Source organism: Garra rufa, chromosome 12, assembly GCF_049309525.1.
Source record: "Garra rufa chromosome 12, GarRuf1.0, whole genome shotgun sequence".
Taxonomy (NCBI): domain Eukaryota; kingdom Metazoa; phylum Chordata; class Actinopteri; order Cypriniformes; family Cyprinidae; genus Garra; species Garra rufa.
The window spans coordinates 4,557,085-4,573,492 of record NC_133372.1 but is presented as its reverse complement, the minus strand read 5'-3'; the positions used below and the strand labels follow the sequence as shown (position 1 = coordinate 4,573,492).

The 16,408-nt window shown below is 38.2% G+C and overlaps 2 protein-coding genes across 5 annotated transcripts in view; one reads left to right on the top strand and one right to left on the bottom strand.

Moving 5' to 3' along the window:
• LOC141346814 (CMP-N-acetylneuraminate-beta-1,4-galactoside alpha-2,3-sialyltransferase-like) overlaps window positions 1–2,141 on the top strand; it is an 82,779-nt gene extending 80,638 nt beyond the window's left edge. Inside the window, exon 13 of the mRNA XM_073851774.1 lies at window positions 1,831–2,141. Within this exon, the coding sequence (XP_073707875.1) occupies window positions 1,831–2,141 (311 nt within the window). The remainder of the gene's footprint in view (window positions 1–1,830) is intronic.
• A 12,316-nt stretch (window positions 2,142–14,457) lies between these two features.
• Window positions 14,458–16,408, bottom strand: part of st3gal3a (ST3 beta-galactoside alpha-2,3-sialyltransferase 3a) — a 55,036-nt gene continuing 53,085 nt past the window's right edge. For all 4 annotated transcript variants that reach the window (XM_073851420.1, XM_073851419.1, XM_073851422.1 and 1 more), the window contains one exon: window positions 14,458–15,138. In XM_073851420.1, coding sequence (XP_073707521.1) covers window positions 15,049–15,138 — 90 coding nt within the window. In that variant the 3' untranslated portion in view covers window positions 14,458–15,048. The remainder of the gene's footprint in view (window positions 15,139–16,408) is intronic.

The window sequence follows — 16,408 nt, the reverse complement described above, 5'->3', positions numbered from 1 at the left end:
ATTAAAACATTATCTAAAAATAAATTTGATTACGTTTTATCTTTTTTCTGTTTACTATTAGTAACAAAGTTGTTAAATTTGAAGTTTACAAAAAATTTTTTTTAATATATATTTACTTTTTATGTATTATTAAATTAATATTATTTTCTGTTACAACTAAAGCTGTCAGTAGAATTTTACTACACTTTATCTTTTTTTTTCTATACACTACTAGTACAAAGCTGCTAAATTTTTACAAAAAATGTTTACCAAAACTACATTTCATTTTTTAAATATATTTTTTCCTTTTTATTAAATATGATTAAATTAATGTTATTTTCTTTTACAAATAGGACTGTCAGTAGAATTTATTACACTTTATCTTTTTTCCTCTTCACTATTATTGCTAAATTTGACAAAATAAGTTCACTAAAATTTCTTTATATATATATATATATATATATATATATATATATATATATATATATATATATATATATTTTTTTATTTTTTTTTATTAAATATTATTTAATTAATATTCTTTTCAGTTACAACTAGGGCTGCCAGTAGAATTTAACACTTTTTCTCTATTCAGTATTCTTAAAGTTACTGAATTTATAAAAAAAAAAAATTGACTTCTTTTTTATTATATTTTTTTCTTTTGATGAAAATATTATTACATTTCTATTATTTTCTGTTACAACTAGGGCTGTCAGTAGAATTTATTACACTCTATCTTCTTTTTCTATTCATTATTAGTAACAAAGTTGCTACATTTTACAAAATAAGTTTACCAAAATTACATTTCTTTTTTTAAATATATATTGTTTTCTTTTTTTATTAAATATTATTAAATTAATATTATTTTCTGTTACAACTATGGCTGTCAGTAGAATAAAATCATCACATTTAATCATGCTTAATAATAAAATAAAAATAAAATAAAATGTTACTTGAAATAACAATAAACTTTAAGTGAACAAAATAAATAAATAAAAATAATAAAAACAATTAGTTGCCGTGGCCACATTTCTCATTTTCAAGTAGATTAATAAATAAATAAATAATAATAATAATAAAATAAAAAATGTTACGTGAAATTATAATAAATAATAATAAACTTTAAGAAAAAAAAAATCAATTAGTTGCCATGGTAATAAATAATAAATAAATAAATGCATAAAATAAAAACTGTATAGGCATATGTAAAAAAAAAATAAAATAAACATCTCTAAAACTTTAAAAGAACATAAACAGAAGACTTACTCAACATTTAATGAGACTATAATAGTATCTCAATGATACTTAAAATAACACTTGAAAAAACTCCACAATAATAACCATATAAAATAAACAAATAATAAGAGTTAAGAATCAAAAGTGTAATTTGCACTTGCATACTGCAGGATCTATTCTCTTCACTAACTTCACTTGTCTTAATTTTTTGCATTCATCTTTAATCAGCTGGGTTTTTTGTGACTTTTATTGAATGCATAAAGTAATTTCTCCTCATGTTCACACATGTGTAGAGAATCACATTAAATATGGATGTTTTCACAACTGCAAAGCATCTCAAGACTTCCAAATCTATAAAGAATAATCAGCTTATCTCATGATTTCCAGCAAGTCTCTAGAAAGCAAAATGAAACATTATCACATGCATTAATTGTGTACAAAAAATTTGCATTAAATGTGTTTCAGTAACACCTTGAGTCAAAATCAATAAATAAAGATATAGCAAACCCAAGCCACATTTAAACTTATTTTACAGCTTGAACTCTTATTGAGCCGCTAAGGCATTAAAATGCTGCGGAAGCTGGCGTAGGTGTGTTTTCTGTTGGACTTTTACAGAGAGGGTGCGAGTGGACGACCTGTCGGGAAGAATAAAGCCAAAGGGGAGTGATTCTTCACAGGTGGAGCTCAAAAACACGCCACACACCAGCCTTCAGTCCGACTGTAACCAAACCCTGCTCAACTCTGCTCCACCGAGTGTGAAACTGTCAGGATGTGACCTCTCCGTCGCAGCCGTGTCACGAAGGCCCACCTACATGGACGGACACACCTGTCAGAGCCCATTCCAGTCCTCCATTCACTTCTCCAGCTCCCCCGCCTCCCTGCGCCCTCGTCCCGCGGCGTGTAACCAGGTCAAGGATTGTCTTTAAATAGGAGACACCTGCCTGTTGTGTCCATAGCTCAACTGTCTATGATCTCACACTACTTTCTAAATCTGTTTACTGCACTCCAAGCACATTAACCGTGGGCCGCGTGCAGGTTGAAGGCGAGGCCAGGAGGAGCGTGGCATCTTAGCCGCGTGGCCCTGAACGCTGCACAGCCGCGCTATTCATCTGTAAATGCCTGCTTGCAAGATTTACATTCCACATTTCACTGTTAACACGGCAATTAAAAGACATCTGGGAACACTTTATAACGTTGGTTAATAACGTAAACAAACATTTAAAAAGTGCTGCTTTTACAGTGGATTTCTGCCAGTTCTTTACTGTAAATTGAACAGGATTTTTTCTCCAGTGTACAGTCAGCCATGAAGCATCCAGTCGTCTGCTCACTGTATCAGTGAAAATGTTACAAGCTTGAAGGAATCTCAAGGACAGCGTTTGCCTGAAGTAAAAAAACACTTGGAAGTAGGATATAAATTAAGGAGTTTAAGAGGACTTTCGGTTTATTATATTTTCACATTTTTCACACTGTTTATACTAATAAATGCCTCTGAAAGTAACAATAATTTACTTCATTTTCAAAATGAAAGGGGAAAATGGCTCTGAAATGAAATCCTGTATTTTTTAATCCCATATACAACACCATTTGGATGTTTTTTCAATTTTTTTTGAAATTATTCGTTTTCTTTTTTCAGTAAAGATGCTTTAAATTATAAAAAATGTAGTTTATAAATATATGTTTTAAATATATGTTTTATGGGTGGGGGTGTTACGAGCCCCTGCTCTTTCTCTCTTTGTTTCTGTCCTGAGTGCAGCTACTAATTGGATGGGGGCGGAGACTAGCACACATACCTGAAGCCTCTGCCTATTTAAGAGCTGCTGGTGGCACTTCAATGGCGGCTTGCCCTGGGAACTCTGTTTTGTGTTTGATTTTGGGTTTTGTTTTCCTTATTTTCTTTTAAGGATGGTGAGTGATTGTTTGTTTAGTTAATTCAGAGTATATAGAAAGCATAGGCAAGTGAGCTAACCCGGAAGATTTTTGCAGTGTTTAATTTGTTCTTCGGTAGATAGGAAGTTTTCTTAACTCTTCAGTAAGTTGCAGTTTAAATTAGTTAGCTCACCAATCCTTATTTAAGATGTAAGTTCAAGTGCATTTCCTTTTGTTTTCTGTTTTGGTCATAGTCTTTTACCTTTACAATAAAACTAATAACTTTTTGCCCTGGCCACTGTTGTATTTGTTGGTTTTAGAATGGCTCTTATGTTGGTCCCTAAATGGGTCGTAACACTAGATAAAAAGCCTATCAAGACAAACTTTAGGTTGGCTTGAGAAAAGCCTGAAAGTTGTAAAGCAGTTGTAAAAGCTTGTTGTTTAAAAACTTAGACAAGATAGATGTTGATAACTCTACGGTTACTCACGTAGCCTCGGTTTCCTGAGATAAGGGAACGAGTGTTGCGTCGTCATTTGCTTATGGGGAAACTCCTGTTTACTCCGATACTGAAGCCTGGTTTGTTAACGTTTGTGAAGTTGCACAAGCAATGGCGCTTTAGCCCACCAAGAGGGGCGGAGCTGACTGCTATATAAGTCAGCGAAAAGCGAAATATCATCAGAATCAAACGACTGAAGCAATAGCCATCGACTCGTGTGCAACTTTAACACGCCATCTTACGCAACGCTCGTTCCCTTATCTCAGGGAACCGAGGTTATGCGAGTAACCGGAGCGCTCCCTATCGAACGGTAACTCGTCCTTTTTGACGACTGCTTATGGGGAACGTATCCAGTCATGCCGTGCTAAAAGCAAGAACAGAACTAGTCTGCTCAGCGGCTCAGCTCAAGGACACTCCTATTTTTAATGTCAGGGCTCTCAAGCTGATCGATGCGAGCCCTTTGAGGGCTCTTAGGACTACAGATAAGTCCCCCGTAGGCACAGTTTTAGGGCGAGGAGGGTTCAACCATCAAGCGCCTCTAAGGAACTTAATGACTAAGTCGTTTCTGTCAATTGTACGGCCAGCTTCGGGAGAACGGTTCGCCACAATAGCTGCCATGTAAACTTTGAGCGTGGACGGGGAACGGCTCTTGTCCAGTAGCTCTTGCAAAAAAGTCAGCACGTTAGACACATCACATGATATTGGATCCTGATTATGTGCTGAACACCTGTCACTGAAGACTGACCACTTAAGAGTATAGAGGCGTCTAGTAGACGGAGCTCTAGCTTCTAAAATGGTATTTTCGAGTCGGTTAGACTCCCGTCGAGCGCCCAGACATGAAGGCTCCACAGTTCTGGCTGGGGATGCCAAATCTTGCTCTGCGCTTGCGAGAGAAGGTCTCTCCTCAGTGGTATCTGCCACGGTGCTGCAGACAGCATCTGGACCATCTCTGGGAACCAAACCTGATTCCACCAGAGGGGGGCCACGAGGAGGAGAGAGCATCTCGTTTCCCTGACTCGCCTGATAACCTGGTGTAGCAGGGCGATCGGGGGAAAGGCATACAGGTGGGTGTTAGGCCAATCGTGGGCCAGAGCATCCCGTGTTTTTGAAAAATAGATTGGGCAGTGATAGCTGTCTTTGGAGGCGAAGAGGTCGACCTCTGCCTTGCCGAAAACTGACCAGATTTTCTGAACCGATAGAAGGTGCAGCCTCCATTCTCACGGGGCCATGTTGTTCCTCGACAACATATCTGTTCCCTGGTTCAATCTGCCTGGCACATGAACCGCTCGTATTGAGAGGAGTTTTTTCTGTGCCCACAACAGGAGATGTTGCATCAACCTGTAAAGGGAACAAGACCTGAGCCCCAGCTGGAAGCTACCGTCATAACCACCTTCCTCCTGGAGGTCATTCCCAGCTGGACGCCTGACATATACAGGCAAGGAGATGTCCAAGGGGCCACAGATTTGAGACAGCGGTGGCTTACCTTGATGTAAGCACGGCCCAGGCGTCTAGCGTGGGACGGAACGTGAGCTTTTAGCCAATAGTGCAGGGGTCGCATTAACAACAGGCCCAGAGGAATCACAGAGGATGCGGCAGCCATTAGGAAGAGCATCCTCTTAAATGCTTTCAGGGGACGTGACGTTCCTAACTTGAAAGACATCGTCGCTCGCCGAATAGAGGGAGTGTTCTGATGTAATCCAAGCTCGCATTTGAATCGAGTCTATGACTGGAAATTCGTTGTCTGGGAGTCAAACAACTCTTGGACGTGTTGATTTTCAACCCTAAATGCTTCAGGTGGTTGAGCAGTAACGACCTGTGATCGATCAGTTGGCATCGGCTAGCAGTAGCCAGTCATCGAGGTAGTTCAGAACATGGATTCCCATCTGTCTCAGAGGGGAAAGAGCCGCGTCTACGTACTTTGTACATGTAAATGTGTGGGGGCCATGGACAGTCTAAAAGGAAGGACTGTATACTGGTAAGCCACACCCTCGAAAGCGACCCTCAAGAACGGTCTGTGACTGTGTCTTTCAGATCCACAGACAGAAACCAGTCCTTGGAGCGAATTTGCACGAGGATCTGCTTCAAAGTTAACATTATGAACGGCCTTCGCATGAGGGCTCGATTCAGATGCCTGAGTCTTGTGCCCGAGTCCACCGTCTTTCTTTGGGCAAGGAAATACCGGCTGTAAAAGCCTGGCTCTCTGTTCGCTATGGGGACCGTTTCCACAGCGCCATTTGCAAGCATTGTCTGTACTTCGGCCTGAAGAACATGTGATTCGTTGTCCGGTACCAATGTCTGAATGACATCTTTGAATACAGGTGGCCTGCGAGCGTACTGAAGCGAGTAGCCTCGTTCCACAGTCTTTAGAACCCAATCTGATACGCTGGAAATGGCTTTCCAAGCCGACAGCTGAGCAGCAAGGGGTTCTAATTTTATTGATGGTAGCTTGCCGCCTATAGAGGGAGCGCTGGCATTTCTGAGTGTTTTCGGTAATGTCAGTATGTCGCCCGACGGGGACGCACTGACGTGTGAGTGTAGGGAGAGGAAAATTGCTCTTTATAGTAAGTGGGTCCACTATCACAGCGGTAGTTTGAGGCACACACTGCCTGGGCAGGACACGCCTGGTTAGAAAACCTTCGCCACTCAGAAGTATTCGAAGTGGCAGGGAATGAGTGTGAGCTCTCTTAAAGGGGATTCCAGCACCTGCGAGAATCTTCCCCTTCCTCTTCCTCTCCGCATGCATATCAGGATGGCTTTTGAGGCTCAGGTTCCAGCACTACGTGAGGGCGGGGACCTTGGCGCTTCGGAAAAGGATATTTCCTTGCCGTTCGGGGGGCACTGTTGCAGACCAGGGTCCGGCTTTTGCGAGAGCTGAGGCTGCACTGGCTTTGCAGGCTGCGGGGTGGATGCTGTCTTCGGGCGACTTGGAACAGTTGCCGCCGCACTGGGGCATTTAGGCAGGAAGTGACGCAGCGCTTGCAACGTCTTCTGTGCCTTCGTGAAACTGCCCACAGCGGGGCCGAACAGTCCTTTTGGAGATATTGGAGAATTGAGGAAAGCCATCTTCTCCGCATCCCTGATCTCTGTCAAGTTCAGCCACAGGTGGCGCTCCAGCACCACTAGGTTGGAAATGGCCTTCCCGACCGCTTGGGCTGTTGCCTTGGTTGCACGCAAGGCCAGGTCCGTCGCGGTGTGCAGCTCACTGAAAGCACCCAGCTCTCGACCAGACTCGTCCATGTCATGGAGAAGTTTGGCTTGAAAGACTTGGAGTACTGAAACAGTATGCAGGGTGGAGTCAGCCTGGCCAGCCGCTGCATAAGCCCTGTTGGCAAGCGCTGACGTCATCCTGCAGAGCTTGGATGGCAGAACTGCAGCTTTCAGTCCTCTGCTCACTGGCGGGAGAAGATGTGCAGCTACCGCTTCTTCCAGAGGGGGGAGTTAGCGTAGTTTTTGTGGGACAGGACAGTGGCAACAGCGGTTGTAATGAGTGTGGATATTTTGCATTCTCTTCAGGAGTAGTTCTCAGTGCCGCAGACTTGCATTTCTTTGGTAAATATGTTTTATTTAATCTATAAAACTGTTTCTTTGCTGTAAATGATTTTATTTAATGAAAATTAAAGAGACGCAATGTCAGTCATCTAAACGAGACACATTGGCCATTTCACTACGATTATATATTTAATTTTTATTTCTAAAAATGTTAAAGGAGATTAAATGTAAGAAATGTTGTATACGTTTAAACGGTAATATGTTGTATTAAGAACTGTATTTAACGAAAATAAAGGCAATTAGACAAAAAAAAGAGAAAGAAAGACATAACTGACATAAAATAAGAATGATCAAAAATAAATAACCGTTTTTGTAATAATTTCATTCTCATCCCTGAGCAACCGCCCCAGTGCACTGCAAAAGGTATAATCGGGAAAAAGGGACCATTGATGCATCTGAGGTTGAGAGGGAAATTTATTTACTATATTTGAATGCTTTTATCATCTAATCAATCTCAGCATGCTTTAATTTTGCATTGCTAGAGGTTTAAATAACTTAACTAAACTAGGCCTATATAAAAACTAAATAAAAATGTGTTCACAAAACAAAAACTAAACTAAAATTAAGAAAGAAAAAACTGTAACTAATAAAAACATAACTGAATTTTATATCAAAATTGAAATCGACATTAAAATAAAAACAATTCCGGCACAAATTTATAATATAACTTTGGTAGATTGCAATGAATTAAGATGAGTGACAGTTTTTTTGTTTTTGTTATTATGCCTATAAACGCTCAGAGCACTCTTTGCGCCACAGTAATGGACAGCACTAAAACTTGTATATTAATGTTACAGCTAGCACCCTCACTAATTTAAGAAGCTCCCACAGTGATTTGATTCTGGATCCGGGCATGGCCATACCATTAATGTTCTTGATCAAGACCCATTGAGTTTCTCTAGTAGAAGCAGAGTCTTTAGATTCAAAGCCACAGTTAAATGACTACAAACAGACTGACAGAAAGAAAGAAAAGCAACAGGTGAACACAGTTAAACAGTAAAAACGCAGCAAACAAGCCATTACCCACCAGATGCACAACACATGAATAACTATAATCACACTCTGATATGTCGCTACATGATTGTGAACAGCCTGGAGCAGAGTTTCATGCCACAAAAAAAGGAAAAGAGGTGGATTACGAATCCAGATCGTCTGGAACAGGACTGATCTCAGAAACCAAACAGAAGGATTTCCAGGAACGGCGCCTGACAGCACAGACTCTTAAAAAATTCCTAATATTTCCATTAACCTTTTGGCACGAGGACCCTGAAAAACCCCCAGTGCTCAATGAGTCATGAGACAAGCACCCAGAGTGTTTGCTTCCACCACACATATAAACATCCAACTGTTTGTTTGAGAGAAAAAAGGCAGGTTGATCAGGTGGAAGTTTAAATGCTAAACATGAGCTTTCCATAAACAGGTGCTGATGTTTTCCAATCATGTAACAGTAGAAGGAACACAGGTCAATGACAAATGTGTTTAGATGAGTAATAGACTGTTATATAAAACAGTTAGAGTCAGTACTTGAATCTGATTGGTCGAGCAGCGGAACGAGTGCTGAAAGAGTGGCAAAGCTTGGCTTCACGAGATATGACGAACAGAATGCATTAATCCATTCAATTTGTTAGCAGCCTTAGTTCTGGAAGTTTTTTTTTTTATTTAGTTTTTCAATAAGGAATTTTTAGAAAAAAGCCTTCGTTATAAGTTATGAACCAAACCAACCCACCATGAGGTGAATCATGTTACAAATTTTGATTTAAAGCAAAAAGCATTTGAAAATCAGACAAAAAGACAAAGGTATAAGACTGTACTTAACTTCAATCAGGGAAAGAATCCCATTAAACATTGTGAACAATATAATAAAACTGATTTTGACTATTTTGATTTTAACTGAATTGAGCTAGATAACAGTTTTGATGAGTTTACAACAGACATAGTTAATAAACTGAATCAACACTGAACTGACTTGAGCTAATGACGCTATTTTTTCTGTACAGCTGCTTTAGAGATAAAATTTGTTTCATAAATGAATTTTACAACATTAACACTTTCATTTTCCTCTTTGTCACAGTGAAGCAGCTTTGAAACAATCTGTAATTGCTATATAAATAAAACTATAATATGAATAAAAGTGCAACGCAGTTTTAGTGCAACATGAAAAGACTACGAGATTAAAATATTTCGACTTTATTCTCAAAATATTGCGAATAAAGCAGAAATGACTAAAATAAAGTCCAAATATTTTGAAAGTATTCACAAAACATTTCAACAGTATTCTTGAAACATTTCGACTTTATTCTCTAAATACTTCAACTTTAATCTTGCAATTTCAATTCTTTTTTTTAAATGTGACACTAAAATGGCATCATATAAAAGTGCTATATGCTACTCTACATAAATTATGGCAGAGTGCCATAAATAATCACAGCGTGCTGATCAGTGGTGTAGTCTAGTTTTTTGTAGTGAGTATACTGTGATTTTCCCCTCCCAGCCCCATATTTACCCACCCCAGAGCAACACCCCAAACACCACCACATTCAATAATGCATACAGGATGCATCTATATGTAATTGAGAGCATTCTGAAACACTGCTTATGTGTTATCAACATTTTGATTTATTTTTTATGAGCTGTCAATTTTCAATGCACATTTAACAACAATAAATTCAGGGCTCGAAATTAACTTTTTTACTTGGTAGCACTGGTGCTCCCAACTTCAAAAAGTTAGGAGCACCAAAAAAAAAAAAAAATTTAGGAGCACCCAATTTCTTTTTAGTAATGCGCCGATCTTGATTCTTCATGGTCGATTCTTATTGCTGATGCTTTACAAGCAAATTGGCTGATTTTGAAAACCTTTTTTTATTATTATTTTATGCCTTAAGCAAGGGACAACCACTGCATTTTTAAACCATCTTCAATATTCAAAGCGCAAATAGAGACCGAATTTTTCAAGCATGATCTAGAGCTATAGACAATTACACAACCTATAATAGCCCACATACTAATAACAGCCTAGATATGTATAACGTTTTACTTTTGGTTTCGTTATAACGATTGCGCGAAACTCTCTGTGGCGTTGAGCATGCATTCTACAATACAAGAGATTATTTTAACAAAACCATTCGAAAGTGGGAGGACACCAACGGGATTTTGAAAAGCGTGTCCCCAGTGGAAATTACATCTTTGCGGGAGTGGAACTCTGCCGCTGAGTTAGCATTTGATGTGAATGTATGCCGCGTTGTACAGTATATTGAGACGGACAGGCTTGTAAAAACACTGAAAGAGTGTAATTCGAGTCTGTTTTCGTTTCATAATTCATATCTCAATTACTGGTTTGCGTAACTCGATTTCAAACTCACGCCGAGAATGACCACCAAGCTTGATAGGTGACGTCAGATCCAGGTCACAACAGGCTACGGAAGCCTTAATAGTTCATATGTCATTAATCTTCAAGTAGAAGCAGCCGATTGGTCTACACATCGCCGCTTCAAGTCAAACAATACGTCTCGCAAAACAGACGTGGTTAATTTATGAATGGAAGTGTGAAAATCATGTCACAATATCATGTTGTCACGTATCCTCGCGCTTTTTTAAAGTGGGTATACGCAAATCCTTGACCTTTTCTAGTGGGTATACGGCGTATACCTGCGTATCACGTAGACTACACCACTGGTGCTGATATACAGCCATATTGCATGGCTACAAGTGTGATATTGTCTTTATAAACCCTCTTTTGTGCTTTAAATTGATCAAAAGTAACAATAAAAACATTTATATGTTACAAAAAATGTATATTTCAGATAAATGCTGTTCTTCTGATCTTTCCATTCATCAAAGAAACCTGAAAAAATTCTACTCAGCTGTTTTCAACATAATAATAATAATAAATATTTTTTTGAGCAGCAAATCAGAATATTAGAATGATTTCTGACGGATCTTGTGACTGGAGTAATGATGCAAAAAAAATTAGCTTTGAAATCACAGGAATATATTGCATTTTACAATATATTGAAATAGTAAACCGTTTTTTAAATAGTAAAAATATTTTAAAATGTTACTGTTTTTGCTGTACCTTCGATCATATAAATGCAGGCTTGATGAGTGGAAGAGACTTCGGTAAAAAATTAAAGATCTTACGGTCCAAAAGTACTTTTGACTGGTAGTGTATTCTTGCAATTTCTTTGTTTTCACATCAGGAATTTCCATTAAATGCGACTATTTAAAAAAATAAGTTGAAATAATACATCATTAATTAACAACTTTGTAGCTCCCGATAGGTCCATTAAAATCAATTACCTTATGGAGAAAAGCTGTTTTACTTCAACTAGAAAAGCTAGTACTTCAAAAATATGAAATAACATTTCCTTTTAGATTTACATATACTTGGAAATTACATGCCATAATTTAATTTAATTATTAAAATACTTTAAAATACCAAACACATCACTCACTGAAGCTCTATGATAACATACAATTCTTATGCATTATTAGGTTCACACAAAAAGTGTCTTTGTTCTAAAAACACAAGACGCAGGAATGGTTTTAGAAGAAGTGCAGTGCAGAGCACGAGGGTCTGGAGACGTGATGCAATAATGGAAATATTTCTCTCCTGGCTCTTTTTTTAAGAAACAGGTTGTGATGATTACTTGAAGTAATGCTATATAATTCAGGATATCTGGACACAGCCACTATGAGTGCCTCCTCTGCCATTTTGGCATCAAATAAAACAGTTTCCATGCCAATTTGCTATTGTAAACAAAAGCTCACAACACTTGCCCCACCTCTGGAGTCTTCTGATTGGTCCACTGTTTTGGAACACTGATGAGCGGCGCTGCATGTAAATTCTTTTAACATGGCATCTTAAAACGCGGCAATCATGTGCGAGAGCCTCAAAAAGATGTGAGACGTGACTGCAATTGTCATACACTTAAATATAGCGTGTTTACATAGGAAAAACATTATAAAAGTAACGCATTGAAATGGAAAAAAAAATCGGAACATTTCAAACTTTATTCTCAGAACATTCCGACTTTATTCTCTGAACATTCAGAATTTATTCTCGGAACATTCCGACTGTGTTCTCGGAACATTCAGACTGTGTTCCCGGAACATTTCGACATTCGACTGTGCTCTCGGAACATTTACACTGTATTCTCGAAACATTCCGACTGTATTCTCGGAACCTTTTGACTGTATTCTGGGAACATTTCGACTGTGTTCCCGGAACATTCCGACTTTGCTCTCGGAACATTTCGATTGTGTTCTCGGAACATTTACACTGTATTCTCGAAACATTCCGACTGTATTCTCGGAACATTTTGACTGTATTCTGGGAACATTTCGATTGTGTTCCCGGAACATTTCGACTGTATTCCGGGAACATTTCGACTGTGTTCCCGGAACATTCCGACTGTGTTCCCGGAACATTCCGACTGTGTTCCCGGAACATTTCGACTGTGTTCCCGGAACATTTCGACTGTGTTCCCGGAACATTTCGACTTTATTCTGGGAACATTTCGACTGTAATTTCGGAACATTTCAACTGTAATTTCAGAACATTTTCATTCTATTCTCGGAACATTCCGACTTTGTTCTCTGAACACTTCGGCTGTGTTCCCGGAACATTTCGACTTTATTCTGGGAACATTTCAACTGTAATTTCAGAACATTTTCATTCTATTCTCAGAACATTCCGACTGTATTCTGGGAACATTTCGACTGTAATTTTGGAACATTTTCACTGTATTCTCAAAACATTCCGAATGTATTCTGGGAACATTTCGACTGTAATTTTGGAACATTTTCACTGTATTCTCAAAACATTCCGAATGTATTCTGGGAACATTTCGACTGTAATTTTGGAACATTTTCACTGTATTCTCAAAACATTTTCATTCTATTCTCGGAACATTCCGACTTTGTTCTCTGAACACTTTGGCTGTGTTCCCGGAACATTTCGACTTTATTCTGGGAACATTTCGACTGTAATTTCGGAACATTTCAACTGTAATTTCAGAATATTTGCATTCTATTCTCAGAACATTCCGACTGTATTCTGGGAACATTTCGACTGTAATTTTGGAACATTTTCACTGTATTCTCAAAACATTCCGAATGTATTCTGGGAACATTTCGACTGTAATTTTGGAACATTTTCACTGTATTCTCAAAACATTCCGACTGTATTCTGGGAACATTTCGACTGTAATTTTGGAACATTTTCACTGTATTCTCAAAACATTCCGACTGTATTCTGGGAACATTTCGACTGTAATTTTGGAACATTTTCACTGTATTCTCAAAACATTCCGACTGTATTCTGGGAACATTTCGACTGTAATTTTGGAACATTTTCACTGTATTCTCAAAACATTCCGACTGTATTCTGGGAACATTTCGACTGTAATTTTGGAACATTTTCACTGTATTCTCAAAACATTCCGACTGTATTCTGGGAATATTTCGACTGTAATTTTGGAACATTTTCACTGTATTCTCAAAACATTCCGACTGTATTCTGGGAACATTTCGACTGTAATTTTGGAACATTTTCACTGTATTCTCAAAACATTCCGACTGTATTCTGGGAACATTTCGACTGTAATTTTGGAACATTTTCACTGTATTCTCAAAACATTCCGACTGTATTCTGGGAATATTTCGACTGTAATTTTGGAACTTTTCACTGTATTCTCTGAATTTTCCGACTGTATTCTCGGAACATTTTGACTGTATTCTCAAAACATTTCAACTGTATTCTCAAAACATTTTAATAGAAATTAATACTTTTATTTAGCAAGTATGCTTTAAATTGATCAAAAGTGATAAAGGCATTTATAATGTTCCAAAAGATTTCTATTTCAGATAAATGCTGTTCTTCTGAACTCTCTATTCATCAAAGAACATCTACTCAGCTGTTTTCAACAAAATAATAATAATAATAATAATAATAATAATAATAATAATAATAATAATAATGTTTTTAAGCAGCAAATTAGAATATTAGAATGATTTCTGAAGGATCACGTGACTGGAGTAATTATGCTAAAAACCTAGCTTTGAAATCACAGGAATAAATAGCATTTTACAATATAAATTTTACTGTTTGGCTGTACCTTGGATCAAGTAAATGTTTCTGACTGGCCCACTGCTTTGGAACTGACATTGATGAGTGGTGCTGCTTGTAAAAGCTGAAATTCTTTTACCACAGCATCTTAAAACATCCATATAGTGCATTTACCTAGAAAAACATTGGAAAAGTAATGCATTGGAATGGAAAAACACAGTTGACAGTTCAAATGAAAAAAAAAAAAACATTTCAGACTAAATGTAGAAATATTGATAATACTTTAATCGGCCTGGTCTCATGATCTGGTTATACACGGAGATGGATATACATGTGCAAGGTGCAGGAAACAAGTGGATGCTGATTGGTTTAATGGCGCACATAATCAGAGCAGCAGAAAAATCAGTAACAATCATTTGTTGTGTGTTTTTGTGCTGTTGTGCATAGCCTGAGATTGAAGAGAACAGTATTAAAGCATTCAAGCTGACTCAGCTTAAAAAATAAAGCATCTTAATGACGTGATTAAAATACTGTCTAATAAATACTTAATACAGTGGAGTAAAAAACGAGAAAGCAGCACGTTTCCAGTCTCTGTCGGGGCGGCGTGGCGCACAGGGACGGACTCTTTCTCGCCGACGTGTCATCTTAAAACAAGCGTTACCATGTTTGAGGTGAGGTTGCCATGGATACCGTCCAGCATATGAGGTGAGGTCATTTCCTCCGGCGGCATCATGCGATTGGCTCAAACATCTGTGGACGTTTGACGGCTCGCGTTAGTGTGAGTCCATCGGCTAGGATGCCGGTCACCAGTGATATGGTGAATACTGTCTATCAGCTGCGTGAAGGGACGTGACGTCAGATCCCATTGGTCAGGTCCTGTATGACGCCCCCCTTTACCAGCTTTTGGAGAAACTCTTTCTCTTTGGATATGTTGTGTGTCCAGGACTGGGTGTGTGTGTGAGAGAGAGAAAAAGAAAAACAGAAAGAGCACAATAGGGTAAACGGTCATCAGAAGTTTGTCACGTGCTGCGTTTAAAAGAGCAATGACGTCTGCACATGCGACTTTGCTATTGATTTCACAGCCACAAAAGCAGTTCGGATGGTCCACCTAAAGTAAACATGTACAACAACAGAGGTGCTCTTCTAGGTAAAGAGAGAAAATGACAATAACAATAAAATACAGTGTCATCTACTGATTTGTGCAAAAAATAAAATTAAAAATAATAATAATAATTGTGTTTGCTACCTATTGCCTTTCTGGCCTGTGCTGTGATGCCATTGAATATGCAATCTTGTACATGCCTTTTTATGCTTTGCTAACTTAACCCTTATATTGCATTCAAAATCTGTATACTATTATCACATTACATGTCCGCTTGGACCTGAAGTCATAATTTAATATTATTCATCTAAAACCATTTTTTTCCCCAAAATTGATAAGAAATTTGATTTGAATATATAAATGTACAAAATTTATAAAAACATATAAACTGAGGATTACCAGTATTAACCCCATCAGAATTAATGGAATTAAATTTAATTTTTAGAAATGTAACAGATTTATTGGCAAATTACATACCTTGGAAATCCAGAGGTCTCACGGGAGCACAATTTGAATTGTCTCTACAAGACACTCTGGCATCGAGCAATGATGCACGTTACTGCATTACGTAAGCAGTTCTGGGAACCAATCAAATCGGTGTATCTGATGTAGGCGGGCCAGAGGCGAGCTAAGCTGATGAGGTCAGTGCTGCGACGTCCGTAATCATTTAGTAAACATTGAAAGATGGCTACAGATGAACACCAGTTGTTTGAAATGGCTTTGGCCGCTACAATGAACGAGTTAGACTTGGCTTTTCATATAAAAGAGGAACAGAAAACCGCGCTCGAATCGTTCCTTTGCAAGAAGGACGTTTTTGCTGTTTTGCCAACTGGATACGGCAAGAGTTTAATCTATCAGTTAGCTCCGCTGGTAGCTAAGCGTATGGGGCTTAGCGAAAACTTAATGATCGGTCGTGGCGTTATCCAATTGCATGCAGTGAGAGTTTCAAATGCATGCTTGGTGCCGCCCCTCAAGTTAGGCCCTTTTCATTGCTCGATGCCAGACCCTTAATCTTAATAGATTAGGGTCTGGATTTTTTCCAGGCTACAAATTACATGCATTTTACTTGCATACTTGCAACTTTTCGGATAAAAAAGTGGTCGATTTTTCATG